Below are 24,680 nucleotides of genomic sequence, written 5' to 3'. Positions count from 1 at the left end.
CACACATCATACTGATGAAACAGTGCAGTACTAATCGGCTCACATGGGTACACTATGGCTACCATAACTGCCTTGATCACTCAATGATGGAGGCATTTTTAAAAAATCAACCTAGTCAGTGATGTTACGCCACACCTCTGGCTGAAGTGAACTTTGAAGCCACGCCACCTGACCTCAAGAGGTAGAGACACTATCAGCGTGCCACAAGACCCCATTGAATGCACATCTGAAAGACACGTCAGGCCAAAACAGTTTTACCCTAATCATCCCAAGGCCATGAGTTTTCCACTGGACATGACATTATTGTACAAAGTGAACAGTCCAAGACAAGTGACAGTATAAAAAACAAGTACAGAATCCATTTCCATACAGTCCCGGTAACCCCTGGGTAGTTGTTATAGGAGGTCTATGGGTGGCAGAGTGGTTAGCACTACTGCTTCACAGGGACCTGGATTTGATTCCAGCCTCAGGTCTGTGTGAAATTTGCACATTCGCCCTTGCCTGCGTGGGTTTCCTCCTACAGTCCAAAGATGTGCAAGTTAGGGTGGATTTGCCATGCTTAATTGCTGATGGTATCCTGGGATGTGCAAGCTAGGTGGGTTAGCCATTGAAATTGAAGGGGTGTGGGTCTGGGTGGGATGCTTTTCACATGGTCAGTATTGATAGGCTGAATAGCCTGCATCCACACTTTTTATTCTATGATCTGACAGAGATTCAAAGTTTGAGTTCTGGACTTCCTGCGCATTGAACCAATGTTTATCAAAACGTTTTTGTGATCATTTTATTCTTTCATAAAAACACTGTCAATAATTAAAAGTCCAACTTTACAGAAGTATCTATACAACTCAGTACAAAAGATATGAGAATACATCACTGTTCGCTGAGCAGGTACTGTTTTCCCGAGGGTAGACACTGTTGGGAACCGGGGCAGACAGAGAGAAAGAGAGACAGAGACAGAGAGAGACACAGAGAGAGGGAGAGAGAGATAGAGAGAGATACAGAGAGAGGGAGAGAGAGACAGAGAGAGCAAGAAGAGAGCAAGAGAGACAGCACTACTTTAGGGCAGAGCTACTCCTGTCTAAACCTGTTCAGCTCCAGGTTCTGTTCAGGAGAAGGAGAATCCCAAAGAGGGAGAGTGTGTGTGTGTGTGTGTGTGTGTGTGTGTGAAAGAGAGAGACACACAGAGCCCAATAACACGGCAATACCCAGCCTCATCCACACTGAGCAATTTAGGCTCATTAAGATAGAGACAGAGTTATAGAAGGGGAATGTTTAAAGCTGACAAGGAAGGGCATGGACAGGGAATGGCCCTGGTGTCTGAGGACATGGACTGTTTCAAGTGGTGGCAGATGGGTGTGGCAAGTTGGGGAACGTAGGTTATGAAGAGAGAGAGGGAGAGGGATGAAAAGTAAGACAGAGAGAGAGGGAAACAGACTAAATAAAAGGAGACTCCAGCCTGAACCTCTGGCAGGAATCAGACCGTGCCCAGCGACCTGTTCCTGGCTGCTGGTAAGACAGAGAACATCCAGACCCCCACCCACAGGGGCACCCCCCGACATCATTTCAATAAGAGGTGAGCCTCCTCGAGGGAGGGAAGGATGCTTTTCCTCCCCCTAGGGCTGGCTGGGAACCTCAACTGCAGGCATTGTACATATATACACACACACATACACAGGATCTCATCACCCAAGAGTCCTTGTTGAGGCAGCTGGGGGTAGCCCCTCAAAACATTTCAATGTTTCCCTTTGGGGGCAGATGCCAGTTTCACAGGTTCCCCCCATGCAACAGAGCCCAAGAATAATTTCTTCACAATCACCACACCCACAGGAGGATGAGAGCACATTCTCCCCTCCGCCTGGGGTAGGAGGGCTGCGCTGGGTAGCCCAAGTGATTAACTGATGCTGGAAGTCAGTGCAACAGTTAAAATGGAACATGTTTGAACAACTGACAATCTCTCAGTGAAATACAAAGGATTATTGGCTTCAGGGTGGATTAGTGAGTGCAAGAAGCAGATGGAACATGGGAGTACACGAAACAGAAATGTGAGAGAGATGGGGGCAGAGAAAGAGAGGGACAGAGAGCACAAGGAAAAAAAGGCGCAGAAAGAAAAATCGACAGGCAGAGAGAAAAAGAGAGACAGTGCACAAGAAAAACAATGCAGACTCGAAGAGACAGAGACAGACAGAACATTAGACAGATTGTTTGAGAGAGCACAAGGGTGAATGAGTGAGAAAGACAGAATTAGAAACACATACTTACACAGTACATGAGAGAGCACATGCAGGAGGAAAGCAAGAGAGAGAGAGAGAGTGTGTATGTGGTGCGTGCGTGTGTTTGTATCGTACATTTCCAGTCAGGCAGGCCCATCCTGAGCTCAAACATGGTCAAGCATCAGGAAGCTATCCATCCATGGGAGGCCCTAATTCAACTATGACCCACTCCAGAAACCCAAAACTCCCAACCAACAGGAGATGGGATTTGGATAGCTCACAGTGTGGGTATAGATGGTCGCACTGTCCCAACCTTAGCTTGGAAAATGAGGGCAATTTTTCAACGTAAAGTATCCCAGGGACCACCCCCTCCCCTCAGGACTAGTCTGGGAGGGGTTAGAGTCAGCCTCAGGTGATGTACTGTGACACTCCTGTGAACTGCATGAGGCTCCTATCACCTCCTGTGACAACCTTGGGTAAGCCACAGCCCAGAGAGCAGGCAGCTGAGAGTGCCACAAATCTCAAATTCTTGTCCCCCACCTTTTCCCCATACCCCATTCCAACCCCTCCCTGTCTTACAGCACTCTCAGCAGAAATTGGCAAGACATCATGAAATGTGGTTAAGGCATTTACAAACAAAACGTCTTTCTCAGTTCCAGTCTCAAAAACGCAGCCACAGTTCGGGTGTTTTACCCGAGTGGTTCTACACAACAGACTGGGAACAAAATATGATCATGAGAATACTGTTCTTGCAAGCAGGTCAATTTCTTCTTCAAAAACAAGATCAAGACTGGAAAACGTACACCATATTCCCCTCCCTCCCCCTTATCTTGTGGCTCCAGAAACAAGGAATCAAATGCAATCTTGTTGAGGCTCGCTTCCTAAGCTCTTGTCCCATTCAGAAGATCAGCTAAGGTCAGTCCCATAGATGTGGGATTGTTGGAGACATTGGGACTGCCGCTTGATCGCGGAATTCCAATGGGAAATGTTAGAGCGCCCCTTTCTTCCCTCCCTCCCACCCTCCCAGAGCCAGGCACTGGGATATTTCCTGGATGGATTCTTCCTGGGGACAGGAAGGAGTGGGAGTGGATATACTGAAAAGAGGTGGTTAGTAAATGCCCGACAGGGCATCTTGCGGCCTGCATTAAAACGCCCCAGACCCCTCCTCCTCGATCAGCAAGTCATTTCAGATGGAGGGTCCCACTCTAGGAATTCCCTGAGCCTCCGGGAGAGAAGACAATGACTTGGCAACCCCCACAACCAGTTACCCCCCTCACTATACTCTGGGGTGGGGATTTTCTGATCAGAACAAAAGGTTGATCTTTGAAAGGGCTTGACTTCACCTGGGATCTTTCTGTGTAACCCGACACAGAAGCCCTGGGCTATATTCAGGGGTATTTGGGATTGGGGGTATTTTTAGAGGCAGGGAGAAGGGATGCCCTGGCACCATGTTTACAAGGTGGAGTGTTCCTGGGAGGTTGAGGACCGCTGGTTGGAGGTCAGCATCTGCTGCATGAGAATGTGTGATTTGATGGGATCCTGGAAGGTACCACTGCGATTACACGGCCAACAGAGGATCCGACGGAAGGTGTGCAGCATCTCTTCATCACGGTATGAGTAGATCAGGGGGTTAATCAGGGAGTTCAGCTCAGCCAGTAACAGGAAGTACTTCTCCACCTTCAGGATGTCACAACTCCGGCAATCCACCCCATCGAGCAGCAACACCACCAGGCCGGGGGTCCAACAGATCACAAACGCACCTACAACAAGGAGCACAGAGTCAGAGACAGCAAGGTACAGGTCAGAGACACCACAGGCACAGGGGCAGGGGCACAGGATCAGGGCAGCATGGCACAGGTCAGAGACACTGCAGGCACAGAGGCCAGGACACTACTAATATAAATGTAGCTAGTTCGCACCCAAACACCACCGTGCCCACACCCAACTCCCATCCTTGACCCTCATCCTGACACCCATCCTGAGCCCTCACCCACAACCTGTCACCTTTGCCCGCTCCGGCATACATGTGACTCCAGCCCCACAGGAATGAGAGTGACCTTTCACTGTAATGGCTAAAGAAACTCCATAGTTCAGGAGCCAAGGGGATAATTGAAAGGTAGGTTTGCCAGCAATGACCAAATCCCGCAATTTTCTCCATAATTAAAGGCAGAACGCACCCCCCCCCCCCCCCCAACCACTACCGCAGTGTCATTGGATTAATTCTCTAAGTCAATCCAGAATCTACAATGCCCAAGAGGATGTTTATCTCCCAATTAAACAATTGGACTCCTCGCTTCACCCTAATTCCAACAAATATTTAGATTGTGTAAATTCTGAGCCATGTAGTTAGTTTTGGCTTGTCCGGGCGAGGCACTATTGCAGTTTACCAGGAATTTCCTTCTCTTTCCTCAGTTGCAGTCTGCCTGCACCGGTCAGGTGTCTAACAGACTGTCATTCCTGGAGAAGCTGCTAGGATCCAGTTTTCAAAACAACCATTTCCAGCACAGACAGCGGTGCAACCTGGTTTTCAAAATCAAACTATTTTCAACCAACCTGTTAGCACATTGAGTCATGGATATATACAGCACGAGAATAGATCCTTCAGTCCAACTCACCCATGCCAACCAGATATGCTAACCTAATCTAGTCACACTTTGCCAGCACCCGGCCCACATCCCTCCAAACCCTTCCTATTCATATACTTATCCAGATGCCTTTTAAAATGTTGCAATTGAATCAGCCTCCACCACTTCCTCTGGCAGCTCATTCCTTACATGCACCACCCTGTGTGAAAAAGTTGCCCTTTAGGTCTCTTTTATATCTTTCCCCTCTCACCCTAAATCTATGCTCTCTAATTCTAGACTCCCCACACCAGGGGAACAACTTTGTCCCTTTACCTTATCCACGCCCTTCATGATTTTATAAACCTCTATAAGGTCACCCCTCAGCCAGGGAAAATAGCCACAACCTATTTAACCTCTCCCTATAGCTCAAATCCTCCAACCCTGGCAACATCCTTGTAAATCTTTTCTGAACCCTTTCAAGTATCAAAACATCCTTCCGATAGGAAGGAGACCAGAATTGCATGCAATATTCCGACAGTGTGCAATGTCATGCACAGCTACAACATGACCTCCCAACTCCTGTAATCAATACCCTGACCAATAAAGGAAAGCATATCAAATGCCTTCTCCACTATCATATCTCCCTGCGATTCTACTTTCAAGGAGCTATGAACCTGCACTCCAAGGTCTCTTTGTTCAGTAACACTCCCTAGGACCTTACCATTAAGTGTACAAGTCCTGCTAAGATTTGCTTTTCCAAAATGCAGCACCTCACATTTATCTAAACTAAACTCCATCTGCCACTCCTCAGCCCATTGGCCCATCTGATCAAGATCCCGTTTCAATCTGAGGTAACCTTTTTCACTGTCCACTGCACCTCCAATTTTGATGTAATCTCCAAACTTACTAACTCTTATGCTCATATCCAAATCATTTATATAAATGACGATGAGTAATGGACCCAGCACCGATCCTTGTGGCACTCCACTGGTCACAGGCCTTCAGTCTGAAAACAGCACTCTACCACCATACTCTGCCTTCTACCTTCGAGCCAGTTCTGCATCCAAATGGCTAGTTCTCCCTGTATTCCATGAGACCGAATCTTGCTAACCAATCTCCCAAGGGAACCTCGTCAAACTCCTTACTGAAGTCCACATAGATCATGTCTACCACTCTGCCCTGATCAATCCTCTTTGTTATTTCTTCAAAAAACTCAATCAATTTCATGAGACATGATTTCCCTTGCACAAAAGCCATGTTGACTATCCCTAATCAGTCTTGCCTTTCCAAATACATGTACATTCTGTCCCTCAGGATTCCCTCCAACAACTTGATCACCACCGACGTCAGGCTCACTGGTCTATAGTTCCCTGGCTTGTCTTTACCACCATGTTAGCCAAACTCCAGTCTTCCGGCACCTCACCTGTAACTATCGATGATACAAATATCTCAGCAAGGGGCCCAGCAATCACTTGCCTTTCTTCCCACAGAGTTCTCGGGTACACCTGATCAGGTCCTGGGGATTATGTATTTCAAGACATCCACACTTCCTCCTCTGTAATATGGACATTTTTCAAGATGTCATGGGGCGGCACGGTGGCTCAGTGGTTAGCAGCGTCAGGGATGAGGCTTGCTTCCCGCCTTGGGCAACTGTGTGGATTTTGCACGTTCTCCCCGTGTCTGCGTGGGTTTCTTCCGGATGCTCCAGTTTCCTCCCACAATCCAAAGATGCACAGGCCAGGTGAATTGGCCATGCTAAATTGCCCATAGTATTAGGTACATTAGTCAGAGGGAAATATTGTGTAGGGGAATGAGTCTGGGTGGGTTACTCTTCGAAGGGTCGGTGTGGATTTGTTGGGCCGAACAGCCTGTTTCCATACTGTAGGGAATCTAATCTAATCACCGATCTATTTCCCTACATTCTCTATCTTCCATGTCCTACACAATGTTGCAAAGCACATTGGCAGAACTGGCTGGGTTTAAACTGCAGATGCAGGAGATTAGAGTGGTTCTGGAAAAGCACAGCAAGTCAGGCAGCATCCGAGGAGCAGGAGAATCGTCAGGAATAATGAAGGGCTTTTGCCCGAAATATCACTTTTCCTGCTCCTTGGATGCTGTCTGACCTGCTGTGCTTTTCCAACACCACTCTAATCTTGGGTTTAAACTCAGATCTTTCAGTTCAGAGGCACAGACACTAGCACTCCACCACCCTTTAAGACCATTAACCGTGGTCAATAGGTGGTGCACTTGCCTCTGAGACAGAGGGTTAAGGGGGCCAGCCACACTCCAAAAACTTGACCAAATCAAAATCACACCTAGTGCAGTGTTGAAGTTCAGGAGAAGCAAAACTGTGAAAGCTTGAGCCAAGGAGTGGGAGTGGGAGTGAGAGAGACACAGGTAAGGAATGTGAAAGATAGTGAGGTGGGCTGATGCATATGGTCGCAGTTTCCAGAGACAGAGAGAGAAAGAAACAAGAAAGAAGAATTGAGTGCAGAAAAGACTTACAAGGATGTTACTGGGATTGGAGGGTTTAAGCTGGGGCTTCCCCCCCCCCACCGGAGTATCAGAAGCTGAGGGATGGCCTTGTCGAGGTTTATAAAATCATGAGGGGCATGGATAGGGTGAACACAGGAGGTGTTTTCTCCAGGATAGGGAGTTCAAAACTAGAGGTCATAGGTTAAGGTGAAAGGAGAAAAATTTAAAAAGGGGCAACTTTTTCATGCATAGAGTGACGTGTGTATGGAATGAGCTGCCAGAGGAAGTGGTGGAGGCTGGTACAATTACAACATTTGAAAGGCATCTGGACAGGTATATGAAAAGGAAAGGTTTAGGAGGATATGGGCCAAATGCTGGAAAATGGGACTAGATTAATTTAGGATATCTGGTTGGCCTGGACAAATTGAACTGAAGGGTCTGTTTCGCGCTGTATGACTGTGTTGACAGGCTGGTAGCTGGAAGAACATTGCAAGCTAGACAGCATCAGGAGGTAGAGAAGTCAACTTTTCAGATGTAACCACTGTTCAGGACTGGGTGTGGTGTAGGGGGAGGTGCAGATAAAGGGGGTGGTGGGGGCAGAGTGATAAAGTGGGGTTAGGTGAAAACAGGTTGAGGGTACGACCTGATCGGTCAATGACGAATGAATCCGGTAGGTGGTTGGGAGAGGGAGGTCCTGGGAAGGGAGTCAGGGGTTGGGAATGGAGGTTATTTGAAACTAGGGAACTCAACGTTGAGTCCTCCAGGCTGTAGGCTTTCCAGGTGGAAGATGAGATGTTGTTGCTCCAATTTGCAGTTTGGTTCGTTATGGCAATGGAGGAGACCAAGAATGGTCGTGTCGAAAAGGGACTGGGAATGGGAATTAAAATAGGTAGTGACTGGGAGGTCTGGTCAGCCCCTGCGGGTCCAGCTGAGATGCAAACTGCTCCCTAAGTTTATGTTTGGTCTCCCCGATGTAGAGAAGACCACATCAGGAGAACCTGATGCAGTAAACTAGGTTGGAGGAGAGGCAGGCGAAACTCTGTCTCACCTGGAAGGACTGTTTGGGGCCCTGGATCGAAATGATGGGGATGGTGTACTAGCAGGTTTTGTATCTTTTCCAGTTGCACAGGAAGTTACCTGGCGGTTCAGGGGAGGTTGTAGGAAGAGTGGCGCAACCAAGTATGACTGTGTGGCTGTGTCAAATGAATGGAGTTCAATGTACCCTTTCATACCAGATGTAACAGGCCATGACCAGGAGGGGAACCCACTGCCACAAGTCGCAGCCAGAGATGGAGAAGCCGAAAAAGAAACACAAGGGTCAAGGCTGGAGGCAGGGTCAAAACACAAGGAAAGGAGGGAGGCAGGGATAATACCAATCAGACAGAGAGGGACTATTCACTCGGACATACAAACCGAGCAGAGGCTTCATATTGATCACCACATTCTGACTGAGACATAGATTGTATCAGTTAGACAGCCTGAGAGACAGTCTCATTTTGCCGAGTAATATATTCTGTGCTCAAACATGAGCAACCGACACTGTACAGGTCAATGCAGTTAGAAACATGTTTATTTATGGAGGTTGTTCAACTAAGTCTCTCACAATCAATCTCTTTCACACTGACACTGACACAGACACACGAATCCCTAAAGGGAATTAGTTAACCAGATGGGTTTTTTTTCCCCAGCAGTGGTCAACATTGGGCCAGATGTTTCATCATCTCTTGGGGTGGGATTTGAACCCATTTCTCCAGAACATAATCCTCGGGTTCTGGGCTCCTGGCTGTGACATTACCCCAATGCCTCCTGACAAATTCCCTTTCTTAACAGTGACAGAGGTGGAGTCTCTACCTCCCCATCCACAACCCTCTTGCCATGGGTCCATAAGGACATATGATATAGAGCAGAAGGCGGCCATTCAGCCCATCAAGTCTTCTCCACGAATTCAATGCGATCATGGCTGATCTAATAATCCTCAACTCCACTTTCCTGCCTTTTCTCCATAAATCTTGGTTCCCTCCCTGATTAAAGATCTGTTTACCTCAGCCCGGAATATACTGAATGACCTACACCGCACTTTGTAGGAAGGGGCTCCACTACTCCCCATCTCTCGTATATGTCCGATCCCATACTCCAAGATCGTGGTCCATTCTGCAAAGGGAAATTATTTTTCCACATTGATAAAGTCAAATTATCTAAGAATCTTGTATGTTTCAATAAGGTGGTCTCTCATTTTTCAGAACCCTGATTGGTACATGCCCAATCTACTCAACCTCTCAGAAGATTATCCCTCCATACTTGGTATCAGCCAAATGAACCTTCTCTGGACTGCCTTAGATGCCAGTTTCTCTCTCTCCTTAAATGAAGGGACCCAAAACTGTTCACAGCGTTCCAAATGTAGTCTGATTTGTGCCTGGTACAGTTTTAGCAAAACCTCCCCACTCTTGATCCACCATTCCCCATTCCCTTTGAATTAAAGACTAACAATACATCCCCTCCCCTTATTACTTGCTGATTTTGGAAGCTAGTTTGTTTGTAATTTATCTGAGAACTGCTCAATTCTTCTGTATAACAGTCTTTCCAAATTTAAATAATATTCAGTTCTTTTATTCTTCCTGCCAAAGTGCAAAACCTTTTCCCACATGACGATTCACTTGCCACTTACTTAATCCCTCTATATCCCTCTGTAGACATTTTGTGTCAGCCTCACCACCTGCCTTCCCACCCAGTTTTATATCACCCACAAACTTGACTACAGTACATTCACTTCCCTCATCTAAGGACATTCATATATTTTGTCAATAATGGTCGCCCCAGCACAGGCCAGCATGAGACAACAATTAACCTCACTTTCCCCCTCTGCATATAGCTTAGCATCAACTCCTTCCAGCCCTCATGATATGAGTCAGGTATGGTCCAGACCCTCTCCTTCAGATCCCAGATTTCCATTCGTCAAGAAAGGTCATCAAGCATGGGGTGAAGGGGCAACCCAGGAACGGTGAGCAATGCCAGTGAAAATGTCCTCTCTGCATATGGACAGTGTAAAATAACCAAAGTTCTACTCTGGTCTCCCTGCTTTAGGAAGGATGTTGTGAAACTTGAAAGGGTTCATTTATAAGGATGTTGCCAGTATTGAAGGGTTTGAGCTGGAGGGAGAGGCTGAGTAGGCTGGGGCGACGTTCTTCTGGAGTGTTGGAGGCTGAGGGGTGACCTTATAGAGGTTTATAAAATCATGAGGGGCATGGTCACAGTGAATAGTCAAGGTCTTGCCCCAGAGTAGGGGAGTCCAAAACTAGAGGGCATTGTTTTAAGGGGGGAGATGTGAAAGGGACTTTTCACATAAAGGGTGGTGTGTCTATGGAATGAGCTACCAGAGGAAGTGGTGGAGGCTGATTCAATTACAACATGTAAAAGGCATCTGATGGGTGCATGAATAGGAAGGGTGTAGAGGAATATAGACCAAATGCTGGCAAATCGGACTACATTTATCTAGGCAGGGCCAAGTTTGACTTAAGGGTCTGTTTCTGTGCTTGCACATCTCTATGACTCTGTGTGTCAACAGTAAATCAATCAGAAGCTATTCAGGGAGATGGCCTCATGGTATTATCACTAGACTGTCAAGCCAGAGACACAGGTATTGTTCTGGGGGCCTGGGTTCAAATCCTGCCATGGCAGATGGTGTAATTTAAACTCAGTTAAATCTGGAAATAAGAGTCTAATACTCTCATCCCACAAATGAATTTTTAAAAATTCAGAGCAATTCATTCCAACTCCTCCCCTCAGGTCACTAGGTAACATCATCAACTGAGCAGCAAATGGAGACTTGGACTTCTCATTCCATTTAGGCCTGTGGTCTATAGAGACATGACATGCACAGCTCATCAACTCCAAACAATGGCAAATTATATTCTTCAATAGCTCGCAACTAAACTAATCCCCAACCCACGTTCGCCGAAATATTGCTAATCCTGACCAATCTCCCCATAAAGGTATCCTAAAGTCAAACAGAGAACTGCAGATGCTGGAAATCAGAACCAAGAAACAGGAAGTGCTGGAGAAACTCAGCAGGTCTGGCACCCTCTGTGGAGAGGGAGAAAGCAGAGTTAATGTTTTGGGTCCGTGACCCTTCTTCAGAACTGAAAGTGGCTGGGAAAGGGTGGTTTTTGTGCTGATGGCGTTGGCCAAGGAAGAGAAACTTCTCACCTTAGTCGAGATGGCAATAAACCAGGCGGTTTGGAGATGATGAGGGGAAACTTTTTCCCTTCTGGGGGTATCTGGAACGCACTGCCTTCATGACTGTAGAGGCAGAAACCACCAAGACATTTCAGAAGTACTTTGATAAGCCCTCGGAACTTCAAGGCATACGAATGCCAGAAAATTGAGTTAGAATGAAATAGATGCATATAGACCAGCACAGACACAACAGGCCAAAAGGGTCTTTTTCTGGATTGTAAGAATCCTATGATTCTGTGAGTAAACCTGGAAATCATCACCAATGTTTGTTATGGAGTTGAGTAATTTGGACCTGTACTTAGAATATTGAAGACCGAGAGGTAACCTTATATCAGCATAAAAGTTTCCTCAGGGATTTAACAGAGTAGATAGGAGGAGATAATGGCCTTGTGGTATTAATTACTGGACTGTTAATCCAGAGATCCAGGTAATTGTCTGAGGATCTGGGTTTGAATCCCACTACGGCAGATGATGGAATTTGAATTCAATAAAAATCTGAAATTATTTAAGGTATTCTTGCAACTAAAAGTCCAAATGATGACCAAGAACCCACTGCTAATTGTTGAGGGAAAAAAAACTGGTTAACTAATGCCAATTTATGGAAGGAAAACTGCCATTCTAACCTGGTCTGGACTGCATGTGACTCCAAACCCACAGCAATGTAGTGGACTCTTAACTGCCCTCTGACATGACCCTAACATGGCATTCAGTTCAACAGCAAATAGGCAAGGGTAACAAATGCTGGCCTTACCCAGTGACAGCCACATCCTATGAAAGAATTAAAAGGTGAAAGTGTTTTGAAATGTCTAGTTTGAACTATCAACCTGCCTCAATTTCACACATCATTGATCGTCACTATTACATCTACCAGAGAGAAACGTCCCTCAGATTAGAATTACTGACAACTAACATTTATATAGCATCCATCAAGTAGTAAAACATCCTAATGCACTGCACAGTGCCCATTACCAAACAGAATTAAGACAAGGTATTAAGACACGTAATCAAAAACCTGGTCAGAGGCAGGTTTTAGGGAGTATCTTAAAATAAAAACAAGAAAGCAAAGTGGTTTTAGGGAAGGGAACCCCACAGCTCATGAGCCACAATGCTGATGACATGCCTGTCATGGAAATTGGGGATTTATGGGGTGGAAGGAGGGAGATTGTAGGAGCAGATCTTACAAGGCTGTGGGTTTGGCAGCGATGGAGTCATATAGCATGGAAACAGACCCTTCGGTCCAACCGACCATAATTGCAAACTAAATTAGTCCCACCTGCTTGCGCTTGACCTATATCCCTCCAAACATTTCCTATTAATGTACTTTTCTAAATGTCTTTTAAATTTTGTAACTTGCACCCACATCCACATCTTCCTCTGGAAGTTAATTCCACACACAAACCACTGTGTAAAGAAAAGTTGCTCCTTGTCTTTTTTTGTAAATTCTTTCTCCTCTCACCTTAAAATTATGCTCCCTTGTCTTGAAATCACCCACCCTAGGGAAAAGACATCTGCCATTCACCTTATCTATACCCCTCATGGTTTTATAAACCTCTCTAAAAGGTCACCCCTCAACCTCCTGTGCTCCAGTGAGAAAGTTCCCAGCCTATCCAGCCTCTCCCCATAATTCAAAGCCTCCATTCCCGGCAACGTCCTGGCAAATCTGTTCTGACCTCTCTCCAGTTTAATAACATCTTTCCTATAACAGGGCAACCAGAACTGGACACAGTATTTGAGAAGGGGCCTCACAAACATCCTGTATAATCTCAACATGACATCCCACCCTCAAAAATCTTTTAAATGATGATGATGGTGGTAGTGATGATGGTATTTAGTTCCTCCCCCGTATTCTTTAGTATTGATAGAGTGTTCACTTGTGAAAGATTGATGCAAAATATCTATTAAACTCCTCTGCCATTTCCTTGTTCTCCATAACTATCATTCCTAAAATTATTTTTGAAGTGACCCATGTTCACTTTGAACATTTCTTTTTTAGTTATTTAAAGAAGCTCTTGTTGACAGTTTCTGTATTCCTCACCAGTATGCCTCTGCAGTTTATTTTCATTTCTCCTTTTGCTGGATTCTGGATTTATAAGCTTTTGGGGCCATCACTAACATTTGCCTCCTTATAGGTTTTCCCCCCAACTTTATACTCTAATTAACTTCCTTGGTTAGGAGTAGTTAGTTTAACCCTCTCTTAGAATCTTTTGTCCTTACTGGGATATATTCTCGCTGAGAGTCACGAATTGCCTCCTTATACTTGCCACTGCTTGCTTACTATCATTCCTACTCATCTACCTGCCCGGTCCACTTTAGTTAACTCTATCTCATTTCATTATAATTCCCTTTAAGCTAAGCACAGTTGTTTTTGACCTTAGAATTCAATATTCAGTTTGAGTTGGGGAAACTATCATGTTATGATCACTACTTCCTAGGAGATCTTTTATTCAGAGGTCATTTATTAACCCATTACCAGATCCAAGATGGCCTACTCCCTGGTTAGCGCTATGACATTTTACCCTAGGCTGCCATCCCTAATGCGCTCCATGATTTAGTTGTCATAGCTACCCTTTCCAACTTATTTGACCCAATCAAAAAGGTTAAAGTCACCCATAATTATTGTTTTTTTAAACATGCTCTGTTCGTTGATTTCCTTCAGAGTGACTACTGTCTGAGGGTCTATACTCCATTTCTACAAATGCCTTTTTTCTCCCTTGCTGTTTTTTTTGCCTCCACCCAAAAGGATTCTACATAAGTTATAAAACCATAAGACACAGGGAGCATGAATTCAGCCCATCGAATCTGCTCCAACATGGCTGAAGTGTTTCTCAGCTCCATTCTCCAACTTTCTCCCCATAAGCCTTGGTACCCAAGAACCTATCTATCTTCATCTTAAATACACTCAATGACCTGACTTCCACCGCCTTCTGTGGCAATAAATTCCATAGATTCACTGAAGAAATTTCTCTTTATTTCAGTTCTAGAAGGTATTCCCTTTACTACAAGACGATACCCTCGGGTCCTCGACTCTCCTACCAATGGAGACATCTTCCCAACATTTACTCTGTCCAGGCCATTCTTTGTTTCAATTAGATCCTCCCTCATCCTTCTAAATGCCATTGAGCATAAACACAGAGTCCTCAAATATTCCTCATATGTTAAGCCCTTCATTCCTGGGACCATTCCAGTGAACCTCCTCTGAACATGCTCCATGTCCAATACATCCTTCCTGAGAAATGGGGCCCGAAACTGCATACAATACTCCAAATGTGGTCTGACTACAGCCTTATATAAAAAAAAAGTGTCAGAAGTACATCCCTGCTTTTATATTCAAATCCTCTCAAAATAAATGCAATCATTGCATTTGCCTTCCTAACTACTGTCTCAACCTGCAAGTTTACAGTAAGAGAATCCTGGACTAGAACTCCCAGTCTCTTTGCACTTCAGGCTTCTGACCTAACCTGTCCAAATCTTTCTGCAGGGCAAAAGTGAGGACTGCAGATGCTGGCGATCAGAATCTAGATTAGAGTGGTGCTGGAAAAACACAGCAAGTCAGGCAGCATCCGACGTTTTGAGCGCTTTAGGGAACATCTCTGGGACACCCGCACCATTTCAACTCCCACTCTGCCAAGGTCCTCCTCTATCCCCACTCCCCCACCACCCAACCCCTGGAGGAACACTTCAACTCCAGCGCATCAATGTGGATTTCACCAGTTTCCTCAATTCCCCTCCCCCCACCTTACCCCAGTTCCAACCTTCATGTCCTACCTGCCAACCTTCCTTCCCACCTATCCACTCCACCCTCCTCTCTGACCTATCACTTCATCCCCACCTCCATCCACCTATTGCCCCACCCCACTCCCATTTATCTCTCCACCCCAGTCTTCGTTCCTGATGAAGGGCTTTTGCCCAAAACGTTGATTTTTCTGCTCCTCAGATGCTGCCTGAGCTGCTGAGCTTTTCCAGCACAAATCTTTCTGCAACCTCCCTGCCTCCTCAATGCTACCTATCCCTTTACCTATCTTTGTATTGTCTGCAAACCTAGCCAGAATGCCCTCAGTTCCTTCGTCTAGATTATTAATGTATAAAGTGAAAAGCTGTGGTCCCAACATTCAGCCTTGCGGAACACCAGTGGTCACCGTCTCCCGTCCTGAGAAAGATCCTTTCATTCCCACTCCTTGCTTTCTGCCAGACAGCCAAGCATCTATCCATGCTAGCACCTTGCCTCTGACACCATGGGCAAGAGGTGGGCATGGTGCACGCCATGGGCATTTATCTTACTCAGTCAAAGGCCTTCATAATCTGAGCCTAGATCATCTCTCAGAATTGTCCTCAGAACAAAGCCTTCAGAAGGCTAAAGAAATTTGACATGTCTTTAAAAGACATTTTCCAATTTTTATAGATGCACCATAGAAAGCATTTTATCTGGATGGGTCACGACTTGGTTCTGCAACAGCTCTGTTCAGGACCATAAGAAACTGCAGTAAACATAGCCCAGATCATCACGCAAGCCAACCTTCCATCCATTGACTCCATCTACACTTCTCCCTACCTTGGGAAGGCAACCAACATCAAAGATCCCTCCCACCTCAGTTATAATCTCTTCCAAACTCTTATTGGGCAGTAGGTACAAAAGCTTAAACACATGAACCAACAGGCGCAAGAACAGCTTCTCCCCCAGCTGTTATTAGATTTCTGAATAGACCTCTCAAATTTTAAATTTACTGTTAATCTTGCTCTTTGTATGCCTTCTCTGGAGCTGTAGCATTGTATTCCTTGTTCTGTTCCATTAGACTAATGCATTTTATGTGGTGTGATCTGTCTGTAAAGCAAACAAAACAAAACTTTTCACTGTACCTAGGTAAAAAGTGAGGTCTGCAGATGCTGGAGATCAGAGCTGAAAATGTGTTGCTGGTTAAAGCGCAGCAGGTCAGGCAGCATCCAAGGAACAGGAAATTCGACATTTCGGGCAGAAGCCCGATGATGAAGGGCTTCTGCCCGAAATGTCGAATTTCCTGTTCCTTGGATGCTGCCTGACCTGCTGCACTTTAACCAGCAACACATTTTCAGCACTGCACCTAGGTACACATGACAATACAACTCAAATCAAACCTTACTAACAGTGCTACCTTTTCCATCCCGCCTATCTCTCCAAAAGGTCAAAAATGTTAAGACTCCAGTTCTAATTTTCTCGTAACTATGTTTCTGTAATAGGAACACATTTATTTACGCTGCCTATTCATCCAACTTATTCTGAATACTTTCTGGATGAACATACAAACCCTATAGGATTGCCATTTTTAATCATTCCAACTTTTTCTTGTTCTTAAAAGGCAGCCCTCCGAACACAGCAGGATTCCAAAAATAACAAGGACATGAGAGCATCAGTTGGGGGATAATTAGCAACCAGGACACAGATGGGAATCCCTGACTCCCCTATAAAACAGTGCTGGGAGATTTAGGTCCACTGGACAGGACTGTGCGATTATCAAAGAGATAAAATCGCAGACTGTGCAGCACTCTTGCATTGGAGCGTTAACCAGGATTCTGAATTCCAGTTCTGCCTGGGTTGGAATTTGAGCCCAAAACCTTCAATCTTGAGAGAGACTGGAGCTACCACTGATGCATTGACAAGCTACCATTACCCAGAATACTCCTGAGCAAGGAAGGCAGAGGGACTCTCACTTCAATGTGCCAGATTTGTGAAGCATGGGGGGACGGCAGATATCATAGAAAATTGAGCCTTTGTGAATGAAGGAAAATAGGGTGGCACATTGGTAATCCAGAGGCCCAGGCTAATAACTTGGGATCACATGGCCAAACCCCACCATTGTAAGTTAAATTCATTTCATTAAATTGAAAATTCATTTCATCTCAGTGATGGTGACTATGACTGAGATAAATGGTTCATTCGTGTCCTTTGAGCGGAAATGTGTCATTCTTGCTTGGTCTGGCCTACATGTGACTCCAGACACTCAGCAATGTGATTGGTTCTTAAGTGCCTTCTGAAATGGGCTAGAGAACCACTCAGTTCAAGGGGCAAGGATCTGAAACAAATATATTCCAGTGACACCTGCCCCTCCCGCCATCAGTATTTACTGTGGAGAAAGACATGGAATTTAGGGAACTCGGGGAAATAAATAGTGACAGAACAAAGAACAGGCCCTCCTAACCTGCCAACACTTTCTGCCCTTCCATACTAAAACTGCCTTCAGTTACAAGATCTGTATCCCTCCATTCCCTTCCTATTCATGTATGTGTTCAGGTGCTTCTTGAATGCTCTATTGTGTCTGTTTTCACCACCTCCTCTGGCAGCATGTTCCAGGCACTCACCACCCTTTGAGTGAAAAACTTGCCTCACACATCTCTTTTAAACTCCTCCCAACCCTGCATCTTGAACCTGTGCACCCTATTGACGCCTTCACCCTGGGAAAAGGCTGCATATTTTCCGTTCTGTCCAAGTCATTCACTACCTTATAAACTTCTATAAGGTCACCCCATAACCTCCTGCATGCCAGTGAAAACAAATCCACTCTATCCAACCTTTCTTCATAGCTAAAATTCCCTATACCAGGCAACATTCTGGTAAGGAGAAAGTGAGGACTGCAGATGTTGAAGATCGGAGTCGAGTGTGTGGCATGGAAAAAGCACAGTAGGTAAGACAGCATCCGAGGAGCAGAAGAATCAAAGTTTAGGACATAAACCCTTCATCAGGAATGGTAGTCAGAGGTGGTGGTGGTGATTTGAAATACATCGAAAGGCTGGATAGGCTGGGACGTCTTTTTTACCTGGAGCAAAACAGGCTGAGAAGTGACAAAGTTAATGAAATCATGAAAGATGTAGTCAAGGTCTTTTCCCCAGATAGGGGAGCGCAAAACCAGATGTTTAAGGAGAGAGGGACAAGATTTAAAAAAACCTAAGGGACAATGTTTTCACACAGTGGATGGTGCGTATATGAAACAGCTGCCAGAGAAAGTGGTAAATGCAGGCAAAATACAACATTTAAAAGACATTTGGACAGGTACATGCACAGGAAAAGGTTGAGAGAGACATGGGCCAAACGTAGGCAAATGGGACTAGTTCAGTTCAGGAAGTCTGTTTGGCACAGACTAGTTGGGCTGAAGGACTGTGCTGTATGACACTATGATACTCTTTATTAGAATTTTAAAACAAAACATGAGATGAAAGAGGTTGATATTTCTGGAGGAATGAGGAGGAATCCAGTCATCCAGGGGGTAAAGAAATCTCCGGTGTTAAATGCAATGAAGCCCACAAACAGTGAGTTTTGGTGTCTCAGAGAATTGTGGGGAGGTGTAAAGGAAGTAGAGCTGAAACGCAAGATTAACTATGATGGCATTGACTGGTGGAGCAGATTCTTTGAGCTGCATGTTCTGCTCCTGCACTTATCCCAGGTCCTTGTGAAACATTTTGGGATGTCCCAGAGTCAACAAACAATCTCCAGGATCGTTCTGTCAATAAAGACAGAACACCCTACACTCCAAATATCCATCAATCTGGCAGAACAAGGAATGGATGACTCAACTCAACTCCTGACTGAGTACTGTATCCGAAGGCCATTCCCCCAACAGCCCCTGCTTTTGTAAAAGTTCCAAGGGAAGATATTGCAGAGACACTCAGAAGCACCTCCTGCTAGCAATGATACTAATGACTAGGAGGAGCTTGCTACCAATTGGAAACAAAAACAGAAGTTGCAGGTCTGGCAGCATCTGTGAAGAGAAATCTCGATAACCCTTCGATTCAGTAACCCTTCCTCAGAATGAATGATAGTTTGGAAAATGTTGGTTTATATAGGGGGAGGGGTTAAGGAGTAAATGATAGACGGAGATCCTAAAGAGGGAGAAGAAGAGTTGGACGGACAGAGGAATTGTTAACAATTTGGCCAGGAGGGTGAATAGCTGTTAATGGAGATGGATAGTGGCTAACAGGTAGTGTGTAATGGCAAATTATAAACAAGGCCTGGTGTATAGGTTTGGGGGCTAAGACATAGGAGAATTCAGGTCCTAAACTCATTAAACTCAATGGTGAGTCTAGAGGGCTGCAGGGTCCCCAAGAGGAAAATACAGTGTTGGGTTCTTCCAGCTTGCTTCGCTGGAGCACTGCAGCAAGCCTGAGACAGAGATGTTGGCCAGGGAACAAGTTGTTGTGTTACATGGCAGACACTAATATTCACTATAAACCCACCAACTCTCAGCTACCTGGACTATCTGTTCTAAAACCCTGCTTCCTGTAAAGAGTCTATTCTATTGTCCCAATACCTCCACCTCCGTCATACATGTTCTGGGGAGGCCAACTTCGTCAAGGGAGCCTCTGAAATGACCACCTTCTTCCTCAACCGAGAATTGCCCAGCACCATTGTTGAAAGGACCATCAACCGGATCCAACCCACTTCCCACACTTCCGCCCTCACCTCTTCTCTTTCCTCCCACAATAGTGATGGGGTTTCCCTTGTTTTTAACTACCATCCCATCATCATGCACATCCAGAAGATCATCAGTCGCCATTTCCACTACCTCCAGCGAGATACCACCACCAGGCACATATTCCCCGTCCTCCCTTGTCCACCTTTTTCCTTCACTCCCAAAACCCTCCTCACATACCCATGGTACCTTCTCCTGCAAACACTGAGGGTGTAACAACTGCCCATTTACCTCCTCCCTCCGCAGTATCTAAGGGCTCAAACATACCTTTCAGGTGAGGCAGTGCTTCATCTGCACGTCTCACAATCAAGTCGTTTGCTGCTCACAATGTGGTCTCCTCTACATTGAGGAAACGAAGCGTGGACTGGGTGACTGATTCACAGAACATCCACAGTTTGCCTGCAAAAAAAGACCCTGAGCTCCCAATTGCCATCTCAGGCTTGCGTTTCAGTGAATCTCAGCACAAACTGAAAGAACACCACCTCATTTTCCACTTGGGGACCCTGCAGCCCTCCGGACTCAATACTGAGCTCAACAATTTTAGGACCTGAACTTTGCTATGTCCCACCCCCCTACCATAGACACCAGGCCTTATTATCACATAGTCTGTTATTACACACTACCTATTGCCAGCCACTAACAGTCTCCATTAACAGCTATCCACTTTCCGAGCCAGATGGTTATTAATTCCTCTGTCTGTCCAAGTGTCACCTATCTCAGAAGTGTGCCATATTTTGATGAAAATCAGGGCTAATTTGGTGAAATGGTGGTGTCTTTATCATGGCTCCAGTCTCACTTGCTTCCAGAAGTACGTTGTAATAGATTTGAACAAGTGGATGAAAAATTCCTGAAAAACAAAATGAGATGCTTCTGAAACTGAGATGGGCCTCATCGGATGATCAGCCATGATCACACTAAACGGGGAGGCAGATTCCAAGGGCCAAGTGGCCTACTGCTAATTTCCACACTTCTAGTCGTTCAAAACGGCACCAACTTGTCGACGGAGGGCTATATCACATTGAGAGTTGCAATGTCTTCGTGGTGAGTGGGGGAGCACAGAAGGATACTGGACAGATCCTAATCTCTGGGCCCCATTACCTCACAGATGAACTGCCCAGAGGTTTGTGGTCAGGGAGTGCTGCTCAGTGACATGGGTTAGAATCCTACAACCTGACTGGCATCATTCTCATTACAAGGAACGCTGGGCACTCTGACCTTCTCTCTCTCTCATCCTCCCAGCCTCCAGAAGGACACAGCAGCTAAACAAAGAAGGAAGACCTGCTCCAACCCCATGACCATCCAACAATTGCGATCAAAATTCTTCAACTAATCCAAAACAACATGCCAGTGTTTTAAGAGAGGCACTTAGTGATAATTTATGGGTGACCGGACAACCCTCATTTTCAGGAGAACACTGTCTTGGTCCATAGATCTTTAATTACACAGAATCTGGAATTCTGGGCTGATTACTGTCCTGCTCGCTGATGTTGGTGTGTGATCACTGGATTACTCAGACTTAGAAAACACAGGCCTGAACACCGCCACTCCTACAGAAAGCCTCCCTCCCTCAAGCTGACCTCTCTGTGGGTACATCAATTAGCTCTGCTCCCTGTTCGTAGAGACAGACTCCTGGGCTTAGGCTTTTTCTTGTCGTGGGGTACTGCAGGTAATAGGGAACAGATTCCACAATATGTCAGCTGGGAGCTAACTTATACTGTCTGTCAACTCCTGATGGCTGAATCTAAACACTTTCCCCTACGGCCTTGTATCAAAAATGTTTGGTCATATAGATCCAAGGCCTAGCTGCAAGGCTTCAGTCACATGAGCTAGTGTGCAACACCAAAAAAAACAAACTGCTTACACGCCAACCACACATCCACCACATCTCAAAGGTCACTTTATGATGAGATTCCTCACAGCCCTGGAAAACATGTTGGTGGTTGAGAGATTAGAGGGTGGAACAAAAATAAAAGCTAAAAGTAAACTTGACAGAGTACATTTTCACTTGTAGCCAAATAGCATTGCACTACAGAGACAAAAGGAACAAATGTGGGCAGCACCAGCTTTTCCAAACTTGTCTCTGGCCTCAGCAACTCCACAAGGCAACGTGCCAAGCTTGGCCTATTTCCTCCACCCATGACCTCCTCCCCCACTGCTATCCAAAATGGCAGCTTGTTCACAAGTTTCACATCCTCTCAATTTTTCAAGAAAATTCTCTTGCCTTGCCCTACCCTCCCCTGCTTTCGTTTACTCACTTACACTCTCTCAGTCCATCCCTTTTCATTATTCCTTTTCACATTCCCTCCATCCCCACTGAGAGCTCACAAATTACAAAGCAGCCGCAAACTATCATAGAATTCCTAAAGTGTAGAAACAGGCCCTTCGACCCTCTGAACAGTAACCCACCAAGACTGATTCCCCTATCCCTTTCTCTACCTTTGCCCCTAACCTACATATCCCTGAACATTATGGGCAATTTAGCATGAACAATTCACCTAACCTGCACTAGCAAAAGAAAACACTCAAAATTCTCGACATTGTCAAACAAAACTGGATATCAAGTTGAATGGGTGAAAAGTGGGTTTAAGGCATGTTTTTAAAAAGGAAAGAAAGTGTTAGAGAAAGGCAGAGACATTAAAGGTCTTCAGGCTCAAGTGGTTAACAATGCAAGTTCTAGAAATATCTAAAGAGGCGGTCAACAGATTTTTGAAATATCAGAGAGTTGACAGCAATGTTGAGATGGGTTGAGGCTTGGGGTAGATCAATCATGATCTTGTTGAATAGTGGGGCAGGTAGATGGAGTTGGAGGGTAGATAAAAGAGGCTGGTGGGGCTGGAGAAGGTTCAATGGGGGCTAGAATGTTTGAAAACAAAATGCAAGAGATTTTCACCAACATCAAGTCCGCAATCAGCAACAATTTCTGCCAACATTGGACAGACCAACCCCATTGACTTCAGGCCTCACCTTCTGTTTGCCTTGGTAACAACACCAGCCTACTCTGCGACAACTGCCTCTGGCTGAAGCAAACAATAACACAAGCTTCATTAGGGATTTGACAAGTCAATGTGGAAAGGTTGTTTCCCCTTGTGGAACAATTTAGGACCAGAAGGCATCATCTCAGAGTAAGAGGTTACCGATTTAAGACAGAGATGAGGAGGAATTTTCTCTGTCTGAGGGGAGTGAATCCATGGAATTCTTTATACAGAGGGCTATCAAGACTGGGTCATTTGGTATATTCAAGGCTGAGATAGACAGATTGTTTAAAGAGGAAGGGAATCATGAGCTTTGGGGAAAGGCAGGAAATTTGAATTGAGGATTATCAGATCAGCCATTATCTCATTGAAAAACAGGGAGCAGAATCGATGGGCTGAATGGCCTACTCCTATGTCTCACGGTCTAATCCTCAATGCTGTATCCCCGATACGACTACCAGCCAAGTTCCCACCACCAGGACCAAGTAATTCATAGTGCCACTCCCTTTGCTCTCTCATGGACTCTGGATATTCCTGCTACATTAATAACCCACTTTATCAGAAGAGCCTCACAGCGGACTACAAACCGGGCCATCTGCACCGCGTTCATACGAGTGTGCAAATACTACTGCGAGCTAATGTTAGAAAAAAGCCTCCCTTTGATCGATATAGGTTTAAAAATAAATCCACAGCCATAAATAACTACAGGTCACTGGTGAAAGAAAGAAACACAAACTTAAATATTCCTCAAGCACATATCGTGACCAAGCCCAGACCAACAATGAAAACCGGATTCAACTCTCCAAGCCAATTCCTCCAGCTCCTCTGTAATCTCTTATCTCTGAAGATTTGTAGGCAGGAGGCAAGCTCAGGTGAAGGAACTGACAAACCACACACTTTGAGGTAGAGCAAAGAGAGAGCTAAATTTACAATTGAGAATACGGACCACAGAAATGCTATTACACTGTAATGTCAGGAAATAGAGATGAAGGCAAGAGGAAACAGCTACAACTTGGATTTGTGTAGTGCCTTTTGATTTATTATTATCATATGTATGGAGATACAGTGAAAAGTAATGTGTTGCGTGAAAACCAGACAAATTATACCTTACATAAGTAAACCAGAGTAATAGAACATAATGCAGAATACAGTTTTACAGCTACAGAGAAGGTGCAAAGAAAGATCAACTTTAATATGCAAAATGACATGATTATGAATTATTCACTGTATTCAAGAAGATTTGTAACTCAGGTTGTGGATGATGTTGTTGATGCGCTCGCTGAGCTGATAAGTTTGTTCATAGACGTATCACCACCAATCCAGCTAATATCAGTGTACCTCCACTGAAGCGTTGGTGTCAAGCAGGACAGAGCACCAAAACTTCACCAGAGGCACAATTATGATGTTAAGACCATATGACATAGGAGCAGAAATTAGGCTATTCAGCCCATTGAGTCTGCTCCACCATTTAATCATGACTGATAAGTTTCTCAACCTCATTCTCCCACTTTCTCCCTGTAACAGTTGATCCCCCTGATATTCAAGAACCTATGTCGGTCTTAAATATACCCAATGACCCGGCTTCCACAGCCTTCTGTGGCAATGAATTCCATAGATTCATCACTGTCTTATCTCTGTTCTAAAGTGTCTTCCCTTTACTCTAAAGCTTTGCCCTCGAGTCCTAGTCTCTCTTCCCAATGGAAACATCTTCCCAACATCTACTCTGTCCGCCAATCAGTATTCTGTATGTTTTAATAAGATCCCCACCCTCCTATCTTTCTAAACGTCAAG

At 45.1% G+C, this 24,680-nt stretch overlaps 1 protein-coding gene across 1 annotated transcript in view; it reads right to left on the bottom strand.

Moving 5' to 3' along the window:
- Positions 1-3,262: 3,262 nt before the first annotated feature.
- The window catches only part of lpar2a (lysophosphatidic acid receptor 2a), a 102,346-nt gene continuing 80,928 nt past the window's right edge, over positions 3,263-24,680 (bottom strand). Inside the window, exon 3 of the mRNA XM_060855111.1 lies at positions 3,263-3,970. Within this exon, the coding sequence (XP_060711094.1) occupies positions 3,663-3,970 (308 nt within the window). The 3' untranslated portion in view covers positions 3,263-3,662. The remainder of the gene's footprint in view (positions 3,971-24,680) is intronic.

Source organism: Hemiscyllium ocellatum, chromosome 45 (assembly GCF_020745735.1).
Source record: "Hemiscyllium ocellatum isolate sHemOce1 chromosome 45, sHemOce1.pat.X.cur, whole genome shotgun sequence".
Lineage (NCBI taxonomy): Eukaryota > Metazoa > Chordata > Chondrichthyes > Orectolobiformes > Hemiscylliidae > Hemiscyllium > Hemiscyllium ocellatum.
This window is presented reverse-complemented; position numbering and strand designations above follow the sequence as displayed.